The sequence below is a fragment of the Herpailurus yagouaroundi genome, unplaced genomic scaffold (assembly GCF_014898765.1).
Source record: "Herpailurus yagouaroundi ecotype Mexico unplaced genomic scaffold, PumYag 190, whole genome shotgun sequence".
NCBI lineage: Eukaryota > Metazoa > Chordata > Mammalia > Carnivora > Felidae > Herpailurus > Herpailurus yagouaroundi.
This window is the reverse complement of record NW_024412421.1, coordinates 19,566,892-19,594,771: the sequence shown is the minus strand read 5'-3', so window position 1 is coordinate 19,594,771 and position 27,880 is coordinate 19,566,892. Positions and strand designations below refer to the sequence as shown.

At 50.3% G+C, this 27,880-nt stretch overlaps 1 protein-coding gene across 2 annotated transcripts; it reads right to left on the bottom strand.

Moving 5' to 3' along the window:
* Nucleotides 1-71: 71 nt before the first annotated feature.
* On the bottom strand, nucleotides 72-27,393 carry PSKH1 (protein serine kinase H1). 2 transcript variants are annotated; one of them, XM_040498427.1, is made up of 4 exons: nucleotides 27,271-27,393; nucleotides 15,995-17,021; nucleotides 7,663-7,769; nucleotides 2,171-2,343 (listed from the first exon to the last, which is right to left on the bottom strand). In XM_040498427.1, exons 2-4 carry the CDS (start codon nucleotides 16,949-16,951, stop codon nucleotides 2,292-2,294), a joined length of 1,116 nt encoding a protein of 371 aa, XP_040354361.1. In that variant the 5' UTR covers nucleotides 16,952-17,021; nucleotides 27,271-27,393; the 3' UTR covers nucleotides 2,171-2,291. The 2 variants fall into 2 exon arrangements, with proteins under 2 accessions (XP_040354360.1, XP_040354361.1); XM_040498426.1 differs by lacking the exon at nucleotides 7,663-7,769 and having other exon boundaries at nucleotides 72-2,343; nucleotides 27,271-27,392.
* Between the last annotated feature and the right edge of the window lie 487 nt (nucleotides 27,394-27,880).

The window sequence follows — 27,880 nt, the reverse complement described above, 5'->3', positions numbered from 1 at the left end:
CCCCTCCTGGGACTTTGACTTCTGGCATGGCAGGGTATCTCCTCCCCTGGTCCACAGCAAGGAGCCTGGGCTGTCAGAATGGATGGGCAGCCTTCCCTGGGGAGGGCAGCCTGTTTATTGAGTACAGAGGATACATTTACAAACTGAGTACACAAAATAAATAACTGCACACTCTCCATCTACGGTCCATGGCATAAAGGCCCATGTCTCCAACCTCCCTCTGTCCTAACCTTAGGGTCAGGCCTATCTTGGACAAGAGAGGAAATAAATCCCCAGGGTTCAGGCCTCCAGAGGCACTTGGGGAAGTGAGGGGAATTCTGAGGCCACAGGGCTTGGGCTCTCTGCTGCCTTGTGCCAGGAGCACTGAGGATAGGAGGGAATGTTTAAGGCAGTCGACTTGGCCCAGAGTGTTCTGTTTGGCCTTGTTTCCCACTGGAGGTGGGCACATGCAGAAAGAGGAGGGCCTCGCCCAAGGCTACCCACTGGGAAAAACTGAGTGAGGGCCAGTCTCTCCCAGCTGGCAGAGGCCCTGCAATCTAGCTACAGCTAAAGCTGGGCCACACCTCCTTTCCTGCCACTGAAAGCAGCTGAGGAAGAAGGGGACTTGGGTTCCAGCCTTGTTTGTGGTGGTGGGGAGGCACCTTGACTAACACGGGAATGGTCTGGCTCAGGCCTCCGGGAGAGCAGCCACCCAATTCCACCCACCTCCTGCAGGAGTTCCCTCCAACCTAAGATTCGGCAGGGCCCAGGATGGACAGGTAATGCTGTGAAAGGAAGCAAGGACAGGCTGGCCCAAGCAAGGCCAGTTGTGAGAAGGCCAGGGCCCCAGGCACTCAGGGTTCAGAGGCAGGTCACACAGTATGGCTAAGTTCCAACTGGAGCTGTGCAGAAGCTCAGCAGAAGGGGAGGGCTGAGCAGCCTGGGACCTTTCCTCAACACAGCAGCTCCTTCCTTCCCACTTCCTCTAGAAGATGAAGGGTGAGCACAGTGGTCATTCCCAGGCTGCCCATACTCATGCCAGACACTAGATGGCGCCTTTATGCCACTGCAGAGCCTGAAGGGAAGGGACATTGGGCAGTACCAAGGGTAGAACCAGGGCTGACACCGGAATATTGATGGGGCTCTCCCTGGGAAGCCCCTGGCCTGTGCCTTGGCCCAGGTGCCCCCATTCCCCAGGTAGCAGCAGTGGGGCTCCCTTTAATCCCCCACAGTTGGGAAGGAGGCACCTAGGGAATAGAATGGGCATCCAAGGGGGAGAAAGAAGTGATAGTGGGCTCTGCAAAGAAGGCACTGAGAGCAATGGGCTGGTGGGCAGGAGCTCTCCCTCCCACTGTCAGAGAGAGGTTAGAGCCTGGAGCAAGCCTGCTACCAACATGGCCACACAGTCCAGAAGGGCCAAGGACTATGCCATGGCCCTACCACCAGAGGTTCTAGCCAGTCCTGAGTCCAGGAGGGGCCTCTGGGGGTACCACGAGGGAAGACAGATCTTGGGTGAGAGGTGGGAGACTGTTTAGACTTAGCTGGGAGTCCAGCCAAGACACAAGCTTTGGGCCTACCTGGGCCTCTCTCTGTGTTACAGATCAGGATGCAATGGAATGTGGGAGGCCAGAGATGAAGGTTCAGTGGAGGAAAGAGGGTTTCAGAAGTAACTGTCCCAAAGAGTCCTGGGACAACAGGACACCCTCTACCTGGCACAGCTTGCCTCTTTGGTCTTGGGGAAGAGCCAAGGGGTGAAAGAGCCCGAGGCCAGGTCCTGACCCTTTCCCAACTGGTAGCAGAGCAGTTGCTCACCAAAAGGAGCACCGGTGCCAGTTCAGAGGGCTCACATGTCCCCAGGCTCCCTCCACTTGGTCACACCAGGCTCAGGCCCAGGATGAGGATGGGGGCTGCTGAAGAGAAGTGGGTAGGGCCATTCACCTGCTGCCGGCCATACAGGCCTATCTCCAGAGAGGGCATCAGGGCCAGATGGCACAGTGATGCATGGCCAAGCTGGGACCATGGCATGTCTGCGCCATAGCCAGCAGCTCAGCCGTTGTACTGCTGCTGGTATCGCAGGTTGAGCTCCCGCAGTTCCCGCTCACGCACACGGCGTGACTTGTTGGAGCGCGTAGAGCGGCTAGAACGTGTGGACTGGGCCGACTTGGTGCTCTGGCAGCGGGAGGAAGCACGTTTGAGGAGGTTCTGGGAGATGGAGCGGTGCAGATTCTTCATGGATGAAGAGGCTGCCATGCTTACCACCCACGGGTGCCTCAAGGCCTGCAGTGCGGTCATACGGGCGCCAGGATCCACCGTCAACAGGCGATCAATGAAGTCCTTGGCCAAGTTAGACACACTGGGCCAGGGCTAGAGGCCAAGAACAAGCATTAGAGAGGGAGCACTCAACACTGCTCTCCCCATCCTGATGATGCCATCACCATAGCACTTAGCATTATGCAGCATTCCAGCACTCTCCCCCTAGAGAGAGGCACTGCCCAGCTCCTCCCAAGTACAGCATTCTTTCTGGACCTCCCCTTCCTACCCAACACTGGCCCAGGCCACCAAGCAGAGGCTGTTCTCTGGGTAAGGAGTCCATCTGACAAGTAGGAGAAAGACCTGTTCTCCCCCGTTCCCCCAAGCAGCAAACTTCTAAGGTATCTGGACTCGAAGCCTGGCTCAGGAAGGTGGTCCCCGTCAAGATCCCCCAGCTACCCCCAAATCACTATAACTCAGGAAGATTTAAAGAGAATGACCCAAACCTTCCACCATATCCTGAGCCAGACTTAAGCTCCAAACTCTGGATGTCCATATCAGGCCACTTAGCAGGGAACTTCCTTGTCTTTTAAGAGGTGACCCACCTCTCTCCATCTGACAGAGTGATGGTGGGCAACCACTGCATTCCCTGCATCAGCCTCCACCCCTCAGCCATGGGGAGACAAGGAAACAATTCAAGGCAACTAGATTTCTCCATCTGCTGAGAGGGCAGGGAGCTCTTGGGGGATAGGTGGGAACAGGGCCCTTCTTTCCAGTCTTCACGACCTCTTTAAACCACACAGGGGATGCCTGGCAGTGCTCTAGACCAGCCTCATTTTAGTACATTCTGTCCTCAGAGAAACTGCACAAAGCCTAATCTCCTACAAACACCCGTGGCTGCCTCACCTCAGCCATACACCAAGCAGCTGTCTGTCTCAGGGACTCAGCCTGTACGGCTTGTCTTCACCCGGCTGAATCCTCAGGTTCTCGGGGTAAAGGACACTTTCTCAGGCTTCCTCTTAGCCCCCAGAGCTAAGCAATTATTCCAGTGATTTCAAGTTCATTGTTCATTCCCATTAGACCAAGCTAAGCTGGATGAGCCCTAGTGCCTGGTGTTAGGCATACAGAGGCCCTCAAGGCCCTCAAGCCCCTCTACTGGAGGAGGGTAGACACAGAACTGTTCTGAGTGCCTGGGAGCACTTTGGCATGGGTTCTGATATTCCCAAAGAGTAGGCAAGTAGGAGCTTTGCTGAGCGTACGGCAGGTTTGGCCGGGATATTAAGGGCACCGTCACCCTCCTTCCTGCCAAATGAGGTCTGCCTGTTCCACTCTATGGTGCCCTTTGCCCTGGGGCACAACTGAACTCAATCTCCAGGAGGTTCAGGAAAATCTAAGAGCCCACATTCAGGGCAACTGTATGCCCATTCAGCAGATACACTTACACACTGACTATTGCTTCCCCTAGTTCAACTTCCTTGACCTCCAATTCTTCCCCCATACCCTTCCCCACTTACATACAGGACATGGAGGGGGAGCACCAAGGAGAACACTCTTCTGAAGTCCTGAAGAAGGGGTGGGGACTACTTGCAGTTGCTACCTTAACCTGGTTTTTGGAAGGCAAATCTCAGCTTTTACTAAACTGAACTGGTGGAAAATGACAGATCACATTACCGAACAATCACTTAACAGGGTCCTCCTCACCAATGTGCTAGCTCCCAGCAATTCCTGGGGAGACAAGAGCCCTCAGGAGGAAGACAGGGCCTCAGGATATGCAGGCAGGGGAGCCCATAAATACCTTGCTGAGAGCAGTGAGGGGGCGCAGAGTGACAGCCCTCCCACACACACAGTCTGGTCCAAGTTTCCCTGCAGGCCCGCGCAGCTCAGGGCTCCGCTACAGAGGCTGACATGCAGGGGGACTGGACTACACAGCTGCCACAGTAGCTTTTGGCTCACGGTTCAAGAAAGCCCCATGTCTTGCTCCTGCCATCTGAACACAAGAAGCCACTGTGAGGGGCCAGCCAGTCGAAACCACCGACACTCGCTGCAGCCCCAATCACTCACTTAAGTAATGGAAAGAAAGGCATAATGGGGCCCCCAACGGACAGAGCAAAACCTAGAAGCTGAACATACTGGGTCATGGGAATACCTGTGCTGCCCTACCAGCCTTTCTGGTCTTCAAGAGAAAGAAAATCACTGAGAAATACACTGTGGCTCAGCAGGGCCTACTGGTGGGACAGCCCAAAGACAGAACTGGCAGCCCAGGCTAGCCAAACAGAGCTGGGACATGGATTCTGCCCATGCCCCCTTGGTCCAGCCAAGAGAGAAGAGGGACAACTCCTCTGATGACAAAAGAAACAGTGGTGAAGCTGGACTCACAAGCCAGGAACCTAAAAATAGATGGGTCAGAGACACCCCCACTTCACATCCATACCCAGCCAGACCAAGCCAGACCCCTGCAGTTCCACACAAGTCCAGTGCAGTCCGAGACTGGCCTCTCACCAGACCCATCCTGTGAGCTTAAGCATTTTCATCTCCAGAGTGACACATGCTCACACCAGGCATCGACCCCTGCTGCTCGCCGAGCGGCCAGCCTGTTAGTGACAAAAGTGAGCCAGATTGATCTGTGCCTTCTGCTCCCCCAGATGCTTGCCTCCCCAATTACTGTGTACACGCAGCCGTGTGCAGAATGCCAATGAACTCATTTATCTAAGGGCCAGCCCGGCCCTCTTCAGCAGGCCCTGGCTCTCCCCATCTTTCAGGAGCTATAAGCAGCTGGACCAGGTGGGTCCCCCAAGCCAATGTGACTTAAGCCATCCTGACCTGAGAATCAGGCTGTGCCAATGGCACCCGGCCTAACCCTCATACCCTGAGAGGCTTGCGGCAGGAAGTCAGGCAGGCCAAAAGCAGGTAAGTGGCCCTCAACCCACCCCACTACAGTGAGACAGGGGCTCAGGCTGCCCTTCAGAACAGTGGCCCCTGGGAGCACTGCTGAGGCCTCCAACAGTACTCAGCAAGGAAAAGCAAGACTCCACACTCACCCAGGGCCATGCTTCTGGTCAAGTCCAATTCAGTACCTCCTAAGAAAGCTTTCAATACCCACAGACCAACCCACTTGTTTCCGCAACATACTTGGGCCTCTAGAGCTCCATGAGTATGTCTGTCAGCCCATGACTGACTGGCTGGGTAGCACTGTGGGCATGAAAAAGAGAATAGTGATAAACAGTCATGCCTTTGACTTTCCATAGCTCTAACTGCTGGCTCTGGGTAAAGAACAGAACTCTCACCTCAGTAAACTTGGAGTCAAGTCAGGGACACATGTGAGGCTCAGGTGGCTGACAGAAGGGACAGGCCCCAGGTACCACCTGGCCAGTCTCCCAGAGGCTTCCACCTGTTTCTGGACTGACTTAGAGTATGGGGCATGGAAGGGAATGTTAAATGTCAGTCTGCCATGCCTCCAGATTCAGGTCTCCCTCTGCTGTGGGAGCCTAGGGCAGCTTCAATACCCAGGGTGAGAGCCTACACTGTCCTTTCCATGAGCCTTTTATGAGCTGTGTGTGTGAAGGGCTGGGCCCTGTCCTGAAAAGATAAGGAGAGACTGTAGGAGGAGGGACATCACCTCCACCCTGTTTCTGACCATCAAGCTGGTTGTCCTTTTCCCTAGTCTGTGGCTCTTGAGTCCTCCTCCCCTTGCAGTTAGGGTACCTACCTTTTTTTTTTTTTTTCCAAGTAAGCTCTGGGCCCAACCTGGAGCTTAAACTCATGACCCCAAGATCAAGAGTCACGTGTTCTACTGAGTCAGCCAGGCACCTCTAGGGTATCAACTCTTGATACTGTAACAGCAGAGAAGCCAAAAAGGGATAGATGGAACTCTCCCAGAGCACTTCCTTACCAACTTCACCTTCCTCATCCCCTGTTTCTGAGGGACCAGTCACTCCTCAGCAGCAGAATCCAACATTCCCTTTAAAGGGAAGCACAAAATCAGAAAGGACTTTCCACTCCAGCTCAGAGGATGAACTTCCCTCCTCCCCAGCCCCTTTTACTTGCTCTAGCTCTAATGTCACAGGGCCTGGGAAGAACACTGCCCAGGCCACACTACCAATGGTTTCGCCTTAAACCCAAGGGCTAAAGGAACAAAGGATGAAGGCAGCTCTCTAGCCTAGACTGCCGAGAGAGGAGGAAGCTGCTTCCCTCCAGAAGCAAACCTAGCTCACAGGCCTTGCCCTAGACTCCCTCTGGCAGGCAGGTCTGACCACTCTTAAGTGAGGGCAAAGAAAGGCCTGGCTTTTCTGGATGGCATCTGGCTGACAAATTAAAGCATTAGGCTGAAAGCCCAGAGACTTCTAGAGCTTCTAGACATTCTAGGTCTACTTTCTCTGTGCAACCTTAGAGAAAAGAAGCCTCCTCACTTTTAATATGAAGGAGCCAGGGGCGCCTGGGTGGCTCAGTCAGTAAACATCTGACTCTTGGTTTTGGCTCAGGTCAGAATCTCACAGTTCGTGAGTTTGAGCCCCATGTCAGGCTCTGCACTGGCAGCACAAAGCCTGCTTGGGATTCTCTCACTGCCCCCCCCCACCGCCTCCCCCCACTTGTGCTGTCTCTCTCTCAAAATAAATAAACTTAAATTTTTTTTAAATGTTTATTTTTGACAGAGAGAGACAGAGCATGAGTGGGGGAGGGGCAGAGAGAGAGGGAGACACAGAATCTGAAGCAGGCTCCAGGCTCTGAGCTGTCAGCACAGAGCCCGACATGGGGCTGGAACTCACAGATGTGAGATCGTGACCGGAGCTGAAGTCAGACGCTCAACCGACTGAGCCACCCAGGCGTCCCTCAGAATAAATAAACTTAAAAAAAATATATGAAGGAGCCAAATGCAATGGATTTTAAGTGTCTTCCAGTTGCTAAAGTCCTGGATTCTAAGAACACGGCTTCCCAGCTTTCTTCCTCACTTGGCTGCATGTGAGAAACAGAAGCATAGCATCTAACATTTAAATGGCCTTGACCTCTTGACCTTTATGGGTTCTTTTCCAGGCCATGATGACTCGGGAAGGTTCCCTGGCAGAGAAGGTAGCCTCACCAAGGAGCTGCAAGAGCTGCTAGAGCTGTTAGGGGAATGAAGGGAGGAAAGAAGCCTGGGCTTTGCTCCCATGACTCAATCTTCCCTCAGCTTTGTCTCAAGATGTATTTTCAGACCCAGTATTCCCACCCCCAAAGGCCTCCTTCCTGTACTTACGTGGGCCTGAACGAGAGCAGAGAAAAGAGCACGTTTCTGGGAAGTGGAGCTTTGGGTTTACACAGGAGAAGAGAACTATTAGTACGACAAAAACAGCACACTCTGACATTGCCCATGAGGCAAAGTGTTTTGAAAAATTCGGCAGAGCTAGACATAGTGTGGCAGTGGAGCCAGCAACCCCTTCCTCTGGTCAAGACACTCACCATCCTGGTGCCTGGGCTTCCACACCAAACAGAATCCACCACCCTAGGACCTGGCAGGGGATGGGTGGGGGCTGAGCAGCAGGAAAGAGGACCTTAGGGGAGAGAGCCTGAAGGGAGAAAAAGAAGGAAGATAATAGAATTTTAAAAAGACGCAGAGAATGAAGATAAAAATAAAACAAGAAAAGGCGTGACAACTTAAAGGTTAGCAAAGCTGTGTTCTGAAACTTGAAATGAGTAACAAAATGTAATCCTGGGGGCGCCTGGGTGGCTCAGTCAGTTAAGCATCCTGACTCTTGGTTTCGGCTCAGGTCACTATCTCATGGTTCGTGATCGAGCGTCACATCGGGCTCTGAGCTGGTAGCCTGGAGGCTGCTTGGGATTCTCTGTCTCCCTCTGTCTCTGCCCCACCCCCGCTCATGCTGTCTCTGTCTCTCTCAAAATAAACAAACTTAAAAAAAAAAAAAAAAGTGAAATTCTGCACCCCCACCTGTCCCTGCTGCCCAGAGTCCACAAAGTGAAGGACAGGGACAGGAGGGAGACAGGGTACAACTCAAGAATCCGTAAGGATGCTACGTGCTCGCTTTGGAATCAGGGGGATGCTGGCAACCTGTGCCAGCAACCAAGTGCTGTCTGCTTTTAATAATGTCTTGGAGCAGTCCTGGAAGGTTCTGGATTTTAGAGCATGCTGCTGAGTGGTCTCTTTTAATTCCACTCACAGATTTTGCTGAGGCCAACCTGGCTCTTTAAAAAAAAAAAAAAGTAAGAAAAGAAAAAACAAGGTGGGGGGGCCACTGGGTGGCTCAGTCGGTTAAGTGTCCAACTTCATCCAACTTCAGCTCAGGTCATAATCTCACTGTTCCCGAGTTCAAGCCCCGCATCGGGCTCTGGGCTGACAGCTCAGAGCCTGGAGCCTGTTTCAAATTCTATGTCGCCCTCTCGCTCTCTGACCCTCCCCTGCTCACACTCTGTCTCAAAAGTAATAAAATAAGCATTTAAAAAATAAAAAACATAGGGCACCCGGGTGGCTCAGTTGGGTAAATGTCTGACTCGATCTCAACTCAAGTCTCAATCTCGAGAGTCCTGTGAGTTTGAGACCCCTTTTGGGCTCTGAACAAAACAAAACAAAACAAAAACACACACACATGAAAACAAAACAAAAAAACTTCCTCCCATTCTAATTTCTGAGACAGTTTGGAGCCCTGGTGGCTATTAGCATGTAACGCACACTGAGACTCTGTCCCTGAACCCTGGGTACACAGGACTTGGACAACATGGAACGACGGGATGAGTGAAGAGATGAAGGAGACTTCTGCTCCAAGCTGGCCAGGCCATACTGAAGCAAAGCTCAGGTCTGGGCACCATACTTGCTCTGGGAGACAGATGAACTGAGGCCAGGCAGGCATGCACGAGAAGAGTGACCTTGTGAGATGGAAAACTGACCAAGGAAGGAGAGTCTGGAGAGGCATGACCGGTGGGGAGTGGTTGGACCAGGTCATCTTTAGCCATCCCATCCACCTGCAAGTATGCTTCCGCCTCAGTGCGGGCAGGAGGGGATGAGTGTGGGAGGCCGTCAGCGGATTTAAAGAGGTCAGATCGTGGGAGAGACAACAGCCGTGGCAGCTCCCAGAGGAACTCAAGAGCCTAGAAGCGACAGGGCCTGTGAGCAGGCAGAGCTATCCAGGTGGAGACAGACAATGAGAAGAGCAGGAGAGGGAGGGGATGGATGGCACACACCAGGCACTGCTCCAACACAACCCACAATAACACCCCTTTGTTGGAGAGGCCTCGGTGGGGCCGGGGGTGGGAAACAGCAGTGATGAAAGGAGGATCTGACCCTGAGTTAATGAGAAGCTGGAGGTGGTCAGGGCCAGGAATTTTGGTAGGAATGGCTGAATGAAGCAATGTAGGAGATGGGCCTCTGTTTCTGCCACCACAGGAGAGAACTGCTCTCTGGGGACTGTGTAACCAAGGCAGCAGCGGCAGAGGGAAGCCTAGAGGAGAGAGCTCCAGGGAGCTGAGCGGTGGACCAGAGGTGGCACAGGAAGGGGATATTGCCCCTCTCCGCTCCAAGCCTGCCTCCTGCCCCCACCAGGAGGAAGCTACCCCTGCCTTCCTCCAAGAGATCTCCAAGCACAGCGACCAGTGAGGGTCCAGTAAGGCCCTCACCTAGTAGACCAAATCATATCACCTTCCAGTGACCAGTCAGGGATCTGGACTGCCAGCGTCTGCTCCTACAGTTAAGGAGGGAGACTTGTCTGTTGAATACTTACTGCGTACCAGGTGTGGTGAAGTAGGGACAGCCCTTCCAGAGGGATCCCTCCTGGACAGGTATGGGGGCATCATGGGATCCTGGCATAGAGCCAGCACCATCACTCAGCTCTTGGCACCCAACAGCCACCAGCAGAGAGGCAAGGAGCAAGGGCTTAGAGATACCTCACAGCAAAGAATTCTAAATCAATTTGTGTTTCCTTGTGCTGTCAGCTATTGAGACAGACATGGGAAAGCCATCCACTTACTCCGGGAGCAGGAGGCAGCAAGAGAAGAGTGATGAACTGATGGCCCGTCACAGCCCCCATCCACACTGGAGGTGGGAATGTGAGGCAGTTAAAGACAGCCAGCAGAATCCAAGCACAAGCCTGGAAACATGCTACCTGCCTCTTTGCATTTCATCTGCTGCCTGCACACAACGTCCAGTCTCCAGCTCTCCCACACCCCTGGAGAAGTCCTCTCCATGGTTCTGGGCCAAGGTCCTATCCCTACTCAGCTGGCTGCTATCTATCAGGGCATATGAATGATCAGCCCCCTCACAGGCGCATGATCAGCCCCTTCACAGGCGCCGATGCCCTTCATCTACAGAGCAACAGGACATGGCACATTCCCGTACCTCCTTTTATCTTCAACATCCCAGGGTTGAATGACAAGCGTTAAGGTCATTTAAAGAAGTAGGGCTCTCAGAACTACAAGATGGTCCAACTCACGCTCCTGAGCGCCTGCCCCTTGGTGCCACGTGGATGGGTAGTCAGACTGCAGCCCAGAGGCCATCCCTGAAAAGCCACCTCCCTCCAACAAAATCCCCCAGGGAGTAGCACACTGGGTCTGCAAGTGGCCTTCCTCTCCCACCAAGATTCTGTCCCTTGCCTGGCAGCACTCTCTCTCTGAACAAGGCACTGTAAGAACCTCTGCCCCAGCCCAGCTGTTCGTGGGGCAGTCACTTGGGTTTGCCCACAGCTCAAAGACTGCCCAAGCAGAGGGCAACAATTAAAGGCTGCCAAATGAGGCAGACAGCAAAGCTGCTGACGGTACCACTTTGCCATCAATCCCACAAGAGCCTCTTCGTCTGTCCTTACTCTAGGAATAGAACTCTTGGGAAAAGCAGTAACATTAGGCCGGCAACATCACATCTCACATCAAGTCAATCATAGAATCTCCAAGTCAGTGGGACCGTAACAGTCCTCTAGTATGGGTCTTAACAGACGATGACTCACGTTCTGTGTCACTCCTTTAGAAATAACTGCTCCAGTCCTTCTGGAATCTCTCATGACAAGAAGCTCCCTCTTTCGAGGTGGCTCTTTGTGTCTTCAGACTGCTCACACACTCAACACAGGCCTTCTTCACATCTGGCCAACATGTGTCTCCCATCACTTCCCACATGACCCTGGCTTGGCCCTCTCCACTCTGGCACCTCTGGTCCCCAGAGAAAATGCAGATTTCTCTTCTCAAAATTATCTGTCATAGCCGTCTCCTTCCCAGCATTCCCTCCTCTTCCAAGATTCCTGCAGCTGCTTCTAAGCAAGTCTGGTCACAGACTACTAGACACATCTCCAGCAGGCTCTTCACTTTTTACTGGAGTCCAGCCCCCAGAAGAGGGGGCTGCCCCATCTGCCTGCCAGCCACTTTTGGGTCCTTTCCCAGGGAATCACCGACCACCAGTGCTTCCCTCAGGAGAAGCCAGGAGAAAAGTACCGGGAACATAAGTATTGATACACATGCTGTCTTCAAGGACCTTACAGGCCTAAGAGATGTCCACAGACAACAGCCCAAGAAAGTGCTGAAACAAAGACTCCAGCAACATGCTGAGACATGTATGTCAAAGAACATAGACTGTGGGGATGGAAAAGCCAAGAACTCTGACACCAAGATGGCCTGGATTCAAATCCCAGGCCTTCCACCCTCTAGCTGTGAGGCCATGGACAAGTTACTTAACCTCGCTAGCTTCAATTTCCTCATCTGTAAAATGGGGCATTACACCCACCTGGCAGCACTGTTGTGATTAAACATGTTGGATACAGAACCCCTAGCCCTGTGTCTGGTACTCAGTAGGCACTACACAGCACCATTCTTGATGGAAGCAATCTTTGAATTGAACCTTTTAGAGCTGGTCAAGTTTCTACAGCCAACAGTGGGAGCAAAGTGAAAAGCCTGAGCTTAGTACGTGGAGTGAGTGGAGCAAACATCTTGGGCCTATGGTGTGTAGGAAATGGGGCAGAGAGTGGGGCCAGGGCTATGGTCTGAGTATCTAGAGTGTCAGGGTTGTGGGGTAGGAGCCAGGCACTTGGTGTATTTCCCTCCACCACTGGGCCCCACCCGGGGATGTCAAGGCAGAAGCCTACATACTCTTTGGACCATAGGGCAGTCAGGTGTCTCTCAATCTGCCCCTGTAAGATGATGCTCCTACAGAGCTGCAGGAGGATTCTCTCATCTCACTATGGTTCACACCATAGTGGAGCTCATTCTCTGGAATCGCTGATCTGCCCCAATTACCCCAGGACATCAGGTTCCCCCATCCCCAACGGGGATTACTCCAACAGCCCCCAGTCAGCCTTTCTCCTGCGGGTCTCTCACAATACTTTCTGCTGCATTCCCCCTTTACTACCAAGAACACAGAGGACTCCCTCACACCTAATGCTTCCAATCCCCAAGTAGCCTCTGCAATTATGGAGCTCCCAACAGCAAACGGCAGGCCTGGCCCAGCCTCATCAACCTGTACTCCATTACCTCCAAACAATCTCATATTTATTCTGAGCACAGTCAGCAATGTCCCTTTCTCTGAGCCTCCTCCTTCTCAAAGCTCACCTCCTGTAGAAAGTCCACAGAAACCACTGAGCCTGACAGGGGGCTGCAAAGACATAGGCTTCAGGAAATAAGCACATTGGGTAGGCACATACAACACCACTACTAGAAGGCGGGGGGCAGGAAAAATGCCCCTAGAAAGGCACTACCATGCAGCTTACTGTCAGATGAGGAATGCACATCTCCAAACCTTGCTGAGCTCAAAGTGGGTGGTCCTTCATTTGCAGAAGCAGATAGATTAAAACACCCCCTTAACATGACATGGTCTCAGATAGGTTTTCTCACAGGGCCTTGCTCACTTAGATGGCCTTCAGAAGGGCAAATGACCATCACACAGAAGACAGATGACTGGACTGAGGGTGGGAGCAGGGCCCAGCCCAAAGAAAGGGGACCAGTCCAGCCACCTGATCTGAGCCACACAGCTCACATTCCAGACTTCCCAAGCCCTGTGTTGGCATGTGCCTGCCAACAAGGATTTGTTCTGTGGCCATTTCCTACTCCTAGTCCTTTCTCCCCAGGCAATCTCAATCTTCATGGGGATGGAGAACATGACTTCATGTCTCTATGCATCTTCCCCAGGTGCACTTATGGGTAAGGCAATGGCCAGCGGAACAGAGAGATGCTTGGTCCCCACCTCAGAGCACCTGATCTAATGATGAGACCTCCCCACCCAGGAAATACCCCAGACAAATCCCACCCAAACCACAACTCTCTGTAGATGGTGGTAGAACCAGTTTTTGGAGTCAGATGGCATCTGTCTACTGTAATAGACAGGTGCCATCAGGGTTGGCCATGAATTTGACTCTGGAACTGGGAACTCATGCTTTCAGCTTCAACTGAGGGGTTGGGAGGCAGAGGTTGGACAGTGCCCCATTCCCCTTGCCACACACACACTGGAGCCCCAGACTGTGATTCCAACAGAGCAGGAAGCAGGCTCAGGACCCAGTCCTGTGGCTACAGAAGGAGCAGGAAGCCTGAGTCTATTCCTCACTACATTCATTTGTCATTCTCCAGACACGGATAATCAATAGCCAGTTAGCAAGACTGCAAGCTCCAATTAGATAAACTGCTTGATCAATAACTGCCAGAATTAGGAACTCTTGGGCAAACCTACAGGCTTTTGAAAGAGTCAACACCTTTGTCAACATCTCTTGGGAAACCTCCCTCTCTGCTATAGCTAAGTCCACTACTCCCTCTGCCAGGAAGAACCCTAACAGCCTGGCATCACACAGAGCTCCTAGTGCACAGCAGCTAGGTCAGGCCTTGGCACAACACTGTCTCTGGCAGGTGGATGCTGGGTCTTCTGGCCAGTGATGAAACCTGGCCCAGAGGGTGAGCAAAGAGGTGTCCTCTGCGACCACAGCATCACAGCCTGCGCTTCCCAGCCAGTCAGGGTTTGTTTTGTTGAATCCATTTGGTGCAAAGAAGATGTGAGAAACTTTAAGAGAGAGCTAGAGAAAGCCCCAGTTTCTTCTTCGCCTGTGGCCAGCACAGAGCTGGTCTAAAGATGAAGGCTTCTAGGGGCGTCTGGGTGGCTCAGTTGGTTAAGCATCCAATTCTTGGTTTCGGCTCAGGTCATGGTCTTGTGGTTCATGAGTTCGAGCCCTGCATCAGGCTTTGCACTGACAGTGTAGAGCCTGCTTGGGATTCTCTCTCTCCCTCTTTCTGCCCCTCCCCCACTCACTCTCTCTGTCTCTAAATAAATAAATAAATAAATAAATACTTTAAAAATAGATGTATATTTTAAAGATAAAGGTTTCCCTCCCTTCCTCATACAACTCTGACACGTGACCTGGAAATCCCCCTAGGGAATGCCAGCTCCCAACCTCACAGGAAGTCCTTGACTGACCCCACAACCACATCTGGAAGCTGATAGGGAATTGATGGAGCACAGGACATTAAGCACTGAAGACAAAGTGGCAAGAGGCTTTGGGGTAACTTCTGCAGGAAATGCTGCTCTGGGCCAGTTGGCTGGGGCCAGAGAGGACCCAGTCCAAAGTCCTTGGAAGGAATGCTAGGTTTCAGGAGGAAGCTGGTCCCAGAGCTCCTTCCCCTCCACATGGGTAGTTCAGGAGGCATGGACAGCAGTCAGCAGGCCCAAGCCTGAGAGGAACACCATGGGGAGCACTCTGCAGGGAAACTTGGGGAGGGGCCCTCACTGCCTTGGCAGAATCCTGTTCTCCTACAAAGCTTAATTCACCTCCTATTTAAGCCATCACATATTCTTTTATTCACAACCTTCCCAAGCCCACCATTATGCTTGTAGCACCTGGTGGTGCCTATGGTCAGCCTCCTCTCCTACCCAGTCAGCATCCTGCCTAAGAACCAACCAACTCTTTCTTTTTGTGCACCTTCCTTCAGCTCCCACCAGTACTGAAACCTAAAAGATTTTTTCAGGTATCAGGGAAATCCGTGGATCCAAAGACACAAACTTCTGGTTGAATCTGGCCTGCAGGTTAGTATTTGTTGGTACAGAAGATAGTACGTAAACATGTGAATGGATTCCAACATTTTACAATCAAATTTTCTGGCTTCTCTTTAGAAAACTGGAATGTCTGGGTGCACAGAATCCTCTGGGCTGTGTGGCAAAACTGGGAAAAGATGAGCAGCAGCGGCTCCTGTAGACAGGGCGTGGTCACGCTAGCTTGTCCCAGGTCCCTGTGGAGCAGATGTTGTGGCTGCCCTGTCCCACGTGCTCCGACCCGCACCTACGGTGCTGCTCCTGTGCATGTGGACAGCTCCCAGTGCCAATGCCTGCATCTCCCTGCTTCTTTGCCTGAAGATATTCTCCAGCACTAGCTGGCATTCAGGACAGCCCAGAAGTGCCAGGGACTTAATGCCCCACCCCCTGATAAATTCTCGACTCATACAGGAGTCAGTGTATTAACACCCACCCACCTTCTTGTCCCTCGGTGGTACAATTCTGAGGCATGTCCCATGTGATTATTCACAGGGCTCCCAGTGGGAGTTCCAGTGGCCCCCAGGAAGTCTACTTCTTCATATGCCCTTTAGTGGCTTCCTCCCTTTCTGCCTTACCTTCCCCACCCTTCATCTGTGCTTACTGGAATCATATCCCAATTAAATGATCTGCTCCCAAGTCTCAGAGCTCACTTTTGGGGAAACCCAAACTGAGACATCCTACTATTCTCTACCTGTCTGGCACCATGAACATGGTCCTCAGAGCACCTCCTTCTGATCAAGAGCTGTAAGATATCCCCCCACCCAGGGGCCTCCCAACATCCCTGAGACAGGGCAGACTCACCTCCCCCGAGTAACTGTACTTGCCCCTGAGGATTTGCCGGTACAGCCTGGTGCGGTTGTCATCCTCAAAGGGCATGGTGCCACTGAGCAGGATGTAGGCAATGACACCCAGTGCCCACATGTCAACTGAATTGGTGTAGGGCTTGCGGACCAAGACCTCGGGAGCAATGTACTCGGGTGTGCCACAAGTGGTCTTCATCAGGCAGTCATCACCCTTCTTGCGGGCACTGGCCAGGCCGAAGTCAGTGATGATGATCTTGGAGTCAGTGCCTGGGTGGTAGTAAAGCAGATTCTCGGGCTTGAGGTCTCGGTGTGTGATGCCCAGCGCATGCAGATATCGGACACCGTCCAGCACCATCTGCAGCACCCGTGTGGCATCACGCTCAGTGAAAGAACCCTTGGCGATGATGCGATCAAAGAGCTCTCCACCAGTGGCCAGCTCCATCACCATGTACACACGCTCCTGCGTCTCAAACACCTCCACCAGCTGGATGATGTTGGCATGACGCACCCGGCGCAGCACACGCAGCTCTGACTCACATACCTCTCGCCCTTCCCGGTACTTGGTCTCAATCATCTTGATGGCATATGGCTGCCGGGTTGCACGGTGCTCCACGCGTACTACCCGGCTGAAGCTGCCTCGGCCAATCAGGGCTTTGATGTCGTACTTGGCTGTCACACGTGGGTCAAACTTAGCCCTATACTTAGCCACCCTGGCCCTGCGTGGTGGTTCTGAGGGAGGCTCTGTGTGGCCGACAGTGGGGGCACCAGGGCAAGGGTTTGCACACTGACTGGCTGCTGGGAACCCAGCTTTGAGAGCACCAACACTGTCCACCTCTGTGATGAAGTGCTTGTACACATCACTCTTAGTGCCACTGAAGGGCTCCACCTTCTTGACGAGATCCAGCTGGACATCCTTTGGCGGCTCAGGAAGGACCTTGCTTGTCCCACAGCCCATCACGGACACGGGGGCATCCTCTCCAACGAGGCTGGCAGGACCTGCTCTGCAGGCAGTGCCCCGTCTACACCTACGCAGACAGAAGAAAGGGCAAGTCAACATAGCCAGAGATAGCTCTGAAAGGATAGCAGCCACCCTCCTCACCTATTCTCCCTTGCCCCTCAATAAATGTAGCCTGAAGACCTGACTCTAATATGGTTCCCTGGAAGGGAGGATGGTGTTGGCCCCTGAGTGCTCAGTGAAGGGTCCAGATGAAAGGTTGGGTCTGAGCTCCATGGTCTTGACTTATATCTCCCTGGATCTGATTCTCATGCTGCTTTCCAACACCAAATGAAGGGCAGGAACATGCATGGGGCTCAGCTGTCACTGCCCCCACCCTCCTCCCTACTCTGTCTGGGCCCCTTATCCTAGTTGAAATTCTGTTTTTTTTAATGTTAAAATCATTCCTCTCATTACTCTGACTCATCTTTCCTGAAACGGGGGTGTGGAATGTTGGAAGCCGACTCTCCAACACTATCACCCAGCAGGGCTCAGAAAGCAGCTTCTCCAAGGTGTCCCTCATGGATATCTTTCCTCGTCCTCTAGCCTCCTACAGGGGTTGATTCCTTCCTACAACTGCTGCCACCACTACCATCACTACCCTGGTTCTCTGCCCTAACTTTACTTTTTTCTAGATGGTTCTCATTACTTTGCTAATGCACCATCTTCACCTGGCAGTTTAACATCTTGTTCCAGGGTCTTTCACTTCCCCAGTTCACCATACAATGCCACACAACCCAAGGCTGGCTGAAATCAAACCCTGTGAACTTAGGACTATAAACCTTAGCACGTTGCCACCAGGTAGCCACCAAACTATCTTGGGCTTCATTTAAGAGACAAAGGAGACCATGAACTCAGAAACGACACTAACAGTTTCATCTAGATGTGACTCAGGCTGTGGATCAGAGTACTCTGCTTCCTTGGGATGAGGATCCAAGAGCTTCTCCATTTGCTTCCCAGACAGAGATGTTGCAACCATTAACACCCTGTGGCTGGTAGGGCCTGGATAAGGTAAAGTGTTGAAGTAATGCTTTCCAGAAGTCACTTCTACCCTGGCCATCCTTCTCTATCTTGAGGGCCCCATGGGTGAAAGAAGAGGGATGAGAATTTCCTATTGATGATGCCATACAGAATTAGGAGTAAAATTATCAAATCAGAGCAAACATTTATTAAACATTGTAAAGGAAAAAAACAGCTATTCCCCCTTCCTATGTAAGGAAATAAACAGTTCTTCCCTACTGTGTATTTTTCTTCACTCTGTGTGTCTCCTCTACCTTCACAGAGAACACTTCATTTTGACACCTCTGATCACATGTGTGGAGTCCCCACCCCAAGCAATTCTTGTAACACCAGCCAGATGTCCTACAATTTAACTCAATTCTGACACTGTCTACCCAAAGGTAGCGTCAGATCCCACAGGTTAAGGGCTCAGGCTCCCTAAGACTGCCCTCGCCCTTACACACACTTCAGGTACCAGTTACAAGTCTAGGTTATCACCTGTGTTTCTGACCAACCGATCACAGACAGGGGTCCCAACAACCTCCTCCTTGGGTTCAATCAATTTACTAGAGAGATTCACAGAACTCCCAGAAACACTTACTTACATTTACAGTTTATTAAAGGATATGATAAAGGATACAAGTAAACATCCCGATGGAGGAGATGCACAGGGCAAGGCACGTGGGAAGGGGCATGGAGCTTCCATGCCCCCTCTGGGTGCACCACTCTCCCAGCACATCTACGTGTTCACTCAGAAGCTCCCCGAACACCCTACTATTGGGATTTTATGGAGGCTTCATCATGTGGGCACAATCAATCATTAACTCCATTTTCAACTCTTCTTCCTTCTCAAGAGAATAGGAGGCAGGGCTGAAAATTCCAAGCTTCTTATCATGGCATGAGTCTTTCTGGTGACTAGCTCCCATCTAGGAGTCACCTGGGGGCCCACTCAAAGTCACCTCATTAGAATAAAAAACACTCCTGGGGCGCCTGGGTGGCGCAGTCGGTTAAGCGTCCGACTTCAGCCAGGTCACGATCTCGCGGTCCGTGAGTTTGAGCCCCGCGTCAGGCTCTGGGCTGATGGCTCAGAGCCTGGAGCCTGTTTCCGATTCTGTGTCTCCCTCTCTCTCTGCCCCTCCCCTGTTCATGCTCTGTCTCTCTCTGTCCCAAAAATAAATAAAAATGTTGAAAAAAAAATTAAAAAAAAAAAGAATAAAAAACACTCCTATCACCCAAGAAATTTCAAGGATTTCAGGAACCTGTATCAGGAACTAGAGTCAAAGACCAAATATTAGAATAACTGATGTTCTTTATGCTCTTATCAGTTAAGAAATTACAAGGGTTTCAGAAGCCATGTGCCAGGAACTGAGGGCAGACACCCATATATATTTTTGTTTACCTCACAAACATCTACTAGGTGCTAGGGATTCAGGAATGAGTAAGACATGGTCCTGTGTAGATTATATTTTAACACACACAGACACAAAAGCAAAACCTGGTCACTAAGGTCACAGTGCAAATGAAGAAAACATCATAAAAACAGATCATTTCAATATAGCATGTTAAGTGTTAAGCTTGAGAAACAACAGTAGACATAAGGAGAGACACAGGAGTTAAGGAAAGCTTCCTGGAGGAGGTGACCCCACAGTGAATTTCGAGTAAGGATGAGTCAGGTGAGGAAACGTGGGAATAGTGTTTCAGGCAGAGAGCACAATATACTCAAAGATTCAGAGCCCCAGAATAATACCCTGTGTCCGGGAATGGGCAGTTTGGTGGTATGAAGACAGGACTGGGGGTGGGGTGGCTTCAAGTTCTTGAAGCAGCAGGAACCAGGTTGTGGAGAGCAGCACAAGGTAGGTTGAGGAACCAAGACCTTCCAGGGAGGTGATTGGAACTACCAAAGAGTGTACAAAGAGAGGCAATCAATCTGTGTTTAGAAATAAGTGAACTGGAGGAGGGTCAAAGTAGATTAAAAGGGCCAGGGAGGAGGGTGGTGGCCCAGATAGCAGGGTGGAATGGAGGGGTGTCAGCAGAAGAATGGACAAGTACTAAAAGCTAGATATAAAGAGTGAAAGGAAGGAGAGAGGGTGACATGCTAGTCCTTTGCTTGGGCTCCTGGGCAAAACAGTCAGCAGCATACCAGGAGGGACAGGTTTGGGAAACGGTGGGAAAAGATCAGTGTTGGGTGTGTTGCAGGGCACGTGCAACATCCATATGACATTCACTGTGGATCACTGGAAGTAGAATCTGACATTTGAAAAGAATCAGCGTCAGAGATTCCATGGCTAACCACGGGTGGTGCTTTGAGCTAAGGGGCGACACCTAACCCACCCCCACCCTCACCCCCGGGAGAAGCCAGCAGGCCATCCCATCAAAGGCAGCGGAGGGAGACACAGGCAGGTTTTGCTGTGGCAACTTGGGCATCACAGAGAACCCATAGAGGCCACCAGATTCCAGTGAGTCAAGGGCCTGCTTCTAAGGTGGTGATACTGCCCAATGTGGCTAATTCTTTCAAGGAACAAGCTCATCACTGAAACATACCCAAGAGCTCGATTATCAATCGATCCATCAGATAAAAAGGAAGAATCTGGAGACCACAGATTAAGGGCTCAGATTTTAATCAACATGTGGATATGACTGTCAGTCGAATGAGGTATATCTTTCCTCACACGAGGGAAGATTCCTCCATCAACTCATCCACATTTGCTGCAATTCTCACCCAAACGTCGAGGAGATCCCACACAGTAGCTTAGGAAATCATGTTTAAACAAAGGCATTTAGAAACAAGCTTCTTTTTCACAGAGGCTAAAGATTAGAACCGTGGACAGGAATTCTGCAGATTCATCTCTTCTTTCAGGGAAAACACAATACTCTCAACGTAGTCAAGGGCTGCAGCTCAGGAAGAGGATGGTTCTTGGGCCAGGTTTCCTGAGGCACAATACAGGGCCCTGATCCCCAAGACCACTGGTAAGCAACATCTATCACCATTCAGAGAGAAGACGAATGGCACAGGTGACCCAGCACGGCCACTCAGATGTCTTTTCCCTGGTGAGGCAGAATCCTAGATTCGCAAAATAAATAATTGTTTCCAGGCATATGCACTGGGTCTTTTTGTTTAAATGTGCACATCTAGTCTGGTCTTGCTGAGAAAAACTAAGGTTTACAAAAGAAAAGGCCTGACTTCTCACTTTAAACAAATAAAGTATGGGCAGGGATCTCAAGTCAGCACTAAGACAGCCAAGGAGTATCCCTCTCTGACCTTCCTTCTCCCTTTCTGGGACACAGTTTCTCCCACATCTATTTCAATTAGAAACTCTTCAAAGATAAGCTGATGCTGGTACTCCACCTTCCCAACTACAGATGAAGAGTAGAGGACAGAGGCTGCTAGCTCAGGGGGAGGGCAACAGCCGACAGCCCCCAGGTGATCACAGCTGCTCCACACTCTAATCACATCTGTAAAAGTCTCATTCGGCAGAGGTCAGGTGAAAAGGCAAACGGGGACAGGGAAGGCATCTGACAAAACTTCTGGGAATAAGGGCAGAGTGTTTTCCTGCCCCCAGCTCTCCTGTGTAGCCCCCAGCACAGTGACCAGGGTGTGAGACAAGACTCAGGAGGTCACACCTCGCTAGCTATCACAAGTCACTATTCCCTTTCGCGACACCAATCCTAACACATCTTTCAGAAAGAACTGAACTCTCTAAAGTCGGCCTCCATACCCTCAACTCCCAACCTCCTGCCAAGCACTCCTCATGGAGTGCCAGCATGTTGGATAGAGTGTGGTAGTGGGCATGAGCATTCAGCACTACTGTCCTAATACTGTACAGAAACGAAAGGCCGAGAAAAACATAAACTTGTCCACAGCCACTTAAGATAGTGACTGCCAAGGAAGGACCTAAATCTCCTGGTTCTCCATCCAGAGCTCCTTCCATCACAAGGGAGACTCCGCAAGTGCCTGGATCTCAGCAGAGGTCGCCAGGTCAAGGCCTCTACCCTTCCTTATACCACTCTGCTAACGAATTAACAAACCTTTACTGAGGACCTTTTCTGAAGGATCTATATTATGAAACCTCCATTCCAAGTACACTCTGGGTCACACTGCTCACTGCTGTACTCTAGATTGCCTTAGAACACTAGAACTGTCAGCCCCCTTGAAGGAAGAGGCCACTTCTTGGGTTTCTAGAACTCTCTGGCACCCAGCAAAATCCTGAGCTCAGAGCAGTGATTCGTGTTTGCTAACAATGAGTGAAAGGTGGACTGGCTCTTGGATTTCTACCTGCTGCAAGGCACCAATTTCAGAACCTCAAAAATTTTCAAGTGTCAGGAAGAGACCAGACTGGTGGTTAAAAGAGAGCTGTGCTCTTTCAGTGCCTGTGTAAATGTACTCAGTGACAAAGGAAGCTGGAGCTCTCAGGTCTGTTTGAGTCTTACAGATTGTTAATTGAACTCCAAATCAAATTTGTCCACAAGCTGCCAGACCTGACCCATGGGAGAGAGGGGGCGGGGCCTACAATGGATCTTGAAACAATTTCCTGGCCACGGAAGCCAACTGTGTGGCTCTATCCAAGGCAGGGGCCCATAGGCACCCAGCCCTCTCCAGTAACACCCCCTAAGATTGTTCTCCACAGAAAAGCTTCATAACCTTTCACCTGTAAAAGGTTATGCTCTATGTTTTGAAAGACTATCTATCAAAATGAAGTAGACAGTAATCTCCCAGTAATCCCAGAAATAAGGAACTACTAAACAATACTTCTAACCATCATGGGGCAACAGAGATACCAGGCAAAAGAGCTTGTCACTTTAGATGAAAACTCCTAAACAAGGACCTCTGCAACCTTAGGGAGAGTATGTGATTCTGCTTTTTCAAACTGGGAAACTGACACTGCATCTAGCAATTCCACTTTCAGAAATAATGCTATAAAACCACTTTCATGAGTATGCAAAGGTGTATTTGTACAAGGAAGTTCATGGCAAAGTTCTTTATAATAATAATGGACATTACCCAAATATCCATCAGTAAGAGAATAATTAAATAAAGATCCATTCATTCAATGGAATACTCTGAAGCTGTTGAAATGAATGAGGTAAATCCGAATATACTGACAAAGAAAGATACCAGTCAATTTTATTGAATGGCTTCGTGCCAGGATCCATATCCGTGATATAGTAAGTCGTTTAAAATAGCATCTGAAGTATACATCCAATGAGGGGGTTAAAAAAAGATACAGACATATATGTAGAAAAAATATCCTAGAAAGGTAAAAGAGAAACTTGATGGTGATTGCCTCTAGGGTGAAGGGAACAGAAGGAAGGAAGGAAGGAGTGGAGGAAGGAAGGAAGGAAGGAAGGAAGGAAGGAAGGAAGGAAGGAAGGAAGATAGGAAGGAAGGAAGGAAGGAAGGGAGACGGGGAGGGAGGGAGAAAGGGAGGGAAGGAGGAAAGCAAGCAGGCTTTGACTTCTCACTTTACATATTTCTGTGATTTCTGCAATGCTATTTTTTTTTTTTTTTAAGTAAGCTCTACACCCAATGTGGGGCTTGAACTCATGACCCTGAAATCAAGAGTCCTACGCTCTACTGACTGAGCCAGCCAGGTGCCCCAGCTATTTTTTAAAATCATCACTACATATTACGTTTTTATTTATTTTTTTTTTTAATTTTTTTTTTTCAACGTTTATTTATTTTTGGGACAGAGAGAGACAGAGCATGAACGGGGGAGGGGCAGAGAGAGAGGGAGACACAGAATCGGAAACAGGCTCCAGGCTCCGAGCCATCAGCCCAGAGCCTGACGCGGGGCTCGAACTCACAGACCGCGAGATCACGACCTGGCTGAAGTCGGACGCTTAACCGACTGCGCCACCCAGGCGCCCCTACATATTACGTTTTTAAAGTTAACAAAAAAATATACTGTAGAAATGTACAGACTATTATACAAATTTTGTAAAGTGCCAGAGGAATATACACCAAATTATTACAGTGTTTGTCTAAAGACACTGTGCATTATTCACTCCTATGTTTTAACTTTTTTTTTTTTTAAGTAGGCTCCATGCCCAACATGGGGCTTGAACTCCAGACCCTGACATCCCAGAGTAGCATGCACTATAGACTGGGCCAGCCAGGCGGCCCAGTTTTAACTTTTAATATTATTTCATAATAAAAATTGTTATGAATTCCTTTTTTTGTTTGTTTTAAAACAGCTCCATGCCCAACCCACACAAGGTTTGAACTCACAACCCTGAGATCAAGACCTGAGCTAAGATCAAGAGTCGGACGCTTAACCAACTGAGCCACCCAGGCACCCTGATTTCTCTTTAGAATATAGTAACTCAGGACACCACTTCCCAAGGACTCCAGTTAGCACTGCTTCACATGGTAATAATTGGTGGGCAGAGACTCCTGCCTTAGGGTGAGAGGAGAAAGTTCAAAAGTTTGCTGTGTCCTCATTTAATCATGACCCCAGCTCCATCTAACACATCCCACCACTGGCCATCCCACCATCAGAAATACAGACTCTGGCAATGTACCTGGAGTTCTCCTTCCAAAATCCCAAAGTTCAACCCACAAATATTTACTGAACTCCTGCTGTGGGCCAGGAACCCTGCCAGGGGCTGTGACAGGCAAAAAGAAGGTTGCCATAAACTCTACTCTCAAGGAACTTACAGTACAGATGGTCCCACATCAAAAGTCTCTCTTATGATGCCCTTTGAGGCCACTTCAAGACTGGTAGCCTGGAAAGGGACCCTCTGAGATAATTTTCCTCCGCAAAATGAAAACACGACATTTTTTTACTTTAGCATCATATCAGACACCATGACAATAGAAGGCTGTCCCAAGAATTAGCTCAGTGATGACCTAGCCAATACAAATCCGCTTAGTATTCACTGAGTAAGATTCTTGGAAGGAAAGAGATTTCAAATAAATAAATCTCCTTCTAGCTCTCAACAAGCAGAATTACTTCCATTCTTCCAGGGCTGTACTTCTCAAAATTTTCTCTATGCACCCTGGTATTGAGGGGGACAGCTGTTCTCAGCTATCTGGAAACTCAAGGGTCAGTACTTTGGCATACCTACAGCTCATTCATATCATACAGTCGGGAAGCTCTGAAAAGGACAAAATTGCCCACATAACATGTGAACACTTGTAAAGTAAAACAGAAGGCCAAACCAAAGTCTCACTCATTTAACTATGAACTTGTGACTGACAGAGATCCCCAGTATCTATTTCAGATTCCAGAGACAGTAGGATCTTCAGGGGTATCCCATTCCAAGTGAGGTGCAACTCTAGCTCGGTGTCAGGGGCAAACAGGTTTCCTGACAGTTGTACTTTCTCTAGCTCATCTATACAACTTAAGAAGTTCAGGAATTGCAATTAAACGGGGAGAAAGTGCTTATACAACAAACCTACCCTCTAATGAGTCAGCATTCCAAATTTCTTCCAGGGGAAAGACCAACTGCAACTGCCCTGAGGAGAAGCACAGTTTTGTCATAGCTTTCCTTGATAAGCAGAAATTACCTTGAGGAAATTACATAAGGCAGCTTCCCACATGAGACTCAATTTGAAGAGCCAACAGGCTTCCTGAGATCTCCTTTTGATAAGGGACACACTCTGGGAGAACAGCCATTAATGATAACGATGTCTTCCATTTCCTGAGTTCCAACTGTGTTAAGTATCTTATATGCACTCCCACTCTTCTATGCAACTACACACAGTAGCCATGATTACTGCTATTTTGGGATGAGCAAAGTGGGACTTCAAGGACCTCAAGATCTCACAAACACCAAGAAATGAATCCAAGTCTTTCTGATTCCAAAGCTCAAACTACTACCACAAACTACTCAAGAGAATCATACTGCCTCCCCAAAGTATGGGCAATGAGACTCTAACAGGAGTTCATATGGCACAGCTAAGCCCTTCCCAATGGACAAAGAACACCCAACAGTTTCCTAGTGCAATGACAAAGATGTTCAACTAGGGAGCAAAGTCACCTGAAGTGTTTTTTGTTTTTTTTTTTCCAAAATACAATTTCCTACCAGATTCCAGATATTCTGAATCAAAATATCAGAGAGTGAGACTCTTGAATTTGTATCTTGAAAAATTACCCCATGAGATTTTAGACCATCAAAGTTGACAAGGCTGCACCACCTACCACATGCATACATGTGCATGTGCAAACAAAAGATACACATTTGCTGTGCTCATCTCAGATCGCGGCCCCTAATAGGAGCTCAGTAATATAGCTGAATCTGGTTCTAAAACCAACAACCCATCCCAGTCCATTCAGCTCCTACTTTATAGCAGGCACAGAGCCAGCCAGACACTCAGATGCAGACAGGAGACTCACTCCCACCATCACGCGACACAACATGATATACTCTACAGTAGTCACATGAATAAAATGACCGAGGAGCCAATGGTTACTTGTAAAGCAAGAGAGGCTTTTCCAAGGAAAGGTAATCTAAGATGGATTTTAAAGGATAGATGTAAATTTTCCATTCTGGTGGTTAGGGGAGGGGTAAAGAAGAGTATTTCAAAATGTATTACAAGTACAAAAATGAAAAAGTATAAAAGTATTGAAACACTGAGCTCAGAAGGTAGAAGTGCCCAGGTATTGACTTCCGGGTCATGCCTCTACCAGATTATGAAGAACCCTGAATGCCTTACTAGTGAAGCTTGGACCTCATCCTATAGGCACCAGGGATCCAGTTTCATGCAGTGAAGGACTTATTCAAATTTTCAGGTGGAAATTATCGCTTCAGCAGCTTCGTGGAGGGAGAGTGGGCGTGGGGAGCTGAGTGTCCCCTTATAAACTGAAGGATGATGGCTTGCGGAGCAGGCAACCCGGCTAGGCTCAGGCCTGCTTTTCCCCAGGCTGAACACGGAAGCGACCAGCTGCCCCAACAGCTCCTAGCGTTCAGTCGCAAAGGCGAGGTGTGAAGTAGGTGCCGGACATGCAAACGCAGTGAGGACAACCTGCTTAGTTCACCGTGACCGACGCCGGCTGGTTGAACAGCGGGCAGGGCAGCTGACCACGTCCACCAGGCCCACACAGCCCCAGACATCGCGGCCACCCAGCACAGGAGCACGTTTTGAGACCAGTCCAGCCTCGTACACCGGGGATCCCAAGCAGCCACCTGGCCTGTTCCCCAGTCCCGCAGGCCCCTGCACACTGGGCTCCTGCGGGGCTCCCTGGGCAGGGATAGGCCCAGTGCGCCAGGAAGCGACCGTGGCCGCAGGTCGTCAGTCCCTCCCGCCCGTCGGGCCGTCGCCCTGCGCCGTGCCGCCTCACCTCGCACGGGCGGCAAGGTCTTCGGCGTCTCGGCGGCTGTGCTGACCCTCTCCGGACCGCGGACAGGGTCGCCGCCGCCGCCATCCTCAGGCGTCAGCGTCGTGACATCATCACAGCGCGCGCTTTACGCCAAAACAAACCCAGGCCGCCCCTGGGGCGGGGAGGGGCGGACCCTCGGGAGAGCCGGGCTACGCGTTTAGCGCCTCTCCCAGCGTGGCCTGCCAATTAACGCCTTCGGGGCCGGGACTTACTCTCTACTGGCCGGGTGAATCAAGTTAACCCTTAAAGTAGCTCGACCTTAGGCACCGAGAGGACCCGCGGAAGGTAGAGACAGAAGTGTCAAAATTTCTTGTTAGGGCAGAGGGTGCTCTGTAGTGCGAGGGTGGGGACATAGTGCGTTTCAACAGAGGTTTCTGAGGTGCCTCTGGAACTCTGCTAAGGATCGTTTTAAAGTTCATTAACAAATCAAAAATTTGTAACTGCAATTGAAGTAATTTAGGCATTCAGAAGTGTTAATTTGGCTGTCATCACGGTGGAGTTGCAAATGGTTGAGGATTGGTGAAGGTTAAGTCAATCTTGCGCTAGCTTCGGAGTAATGAGTTTTAAAATT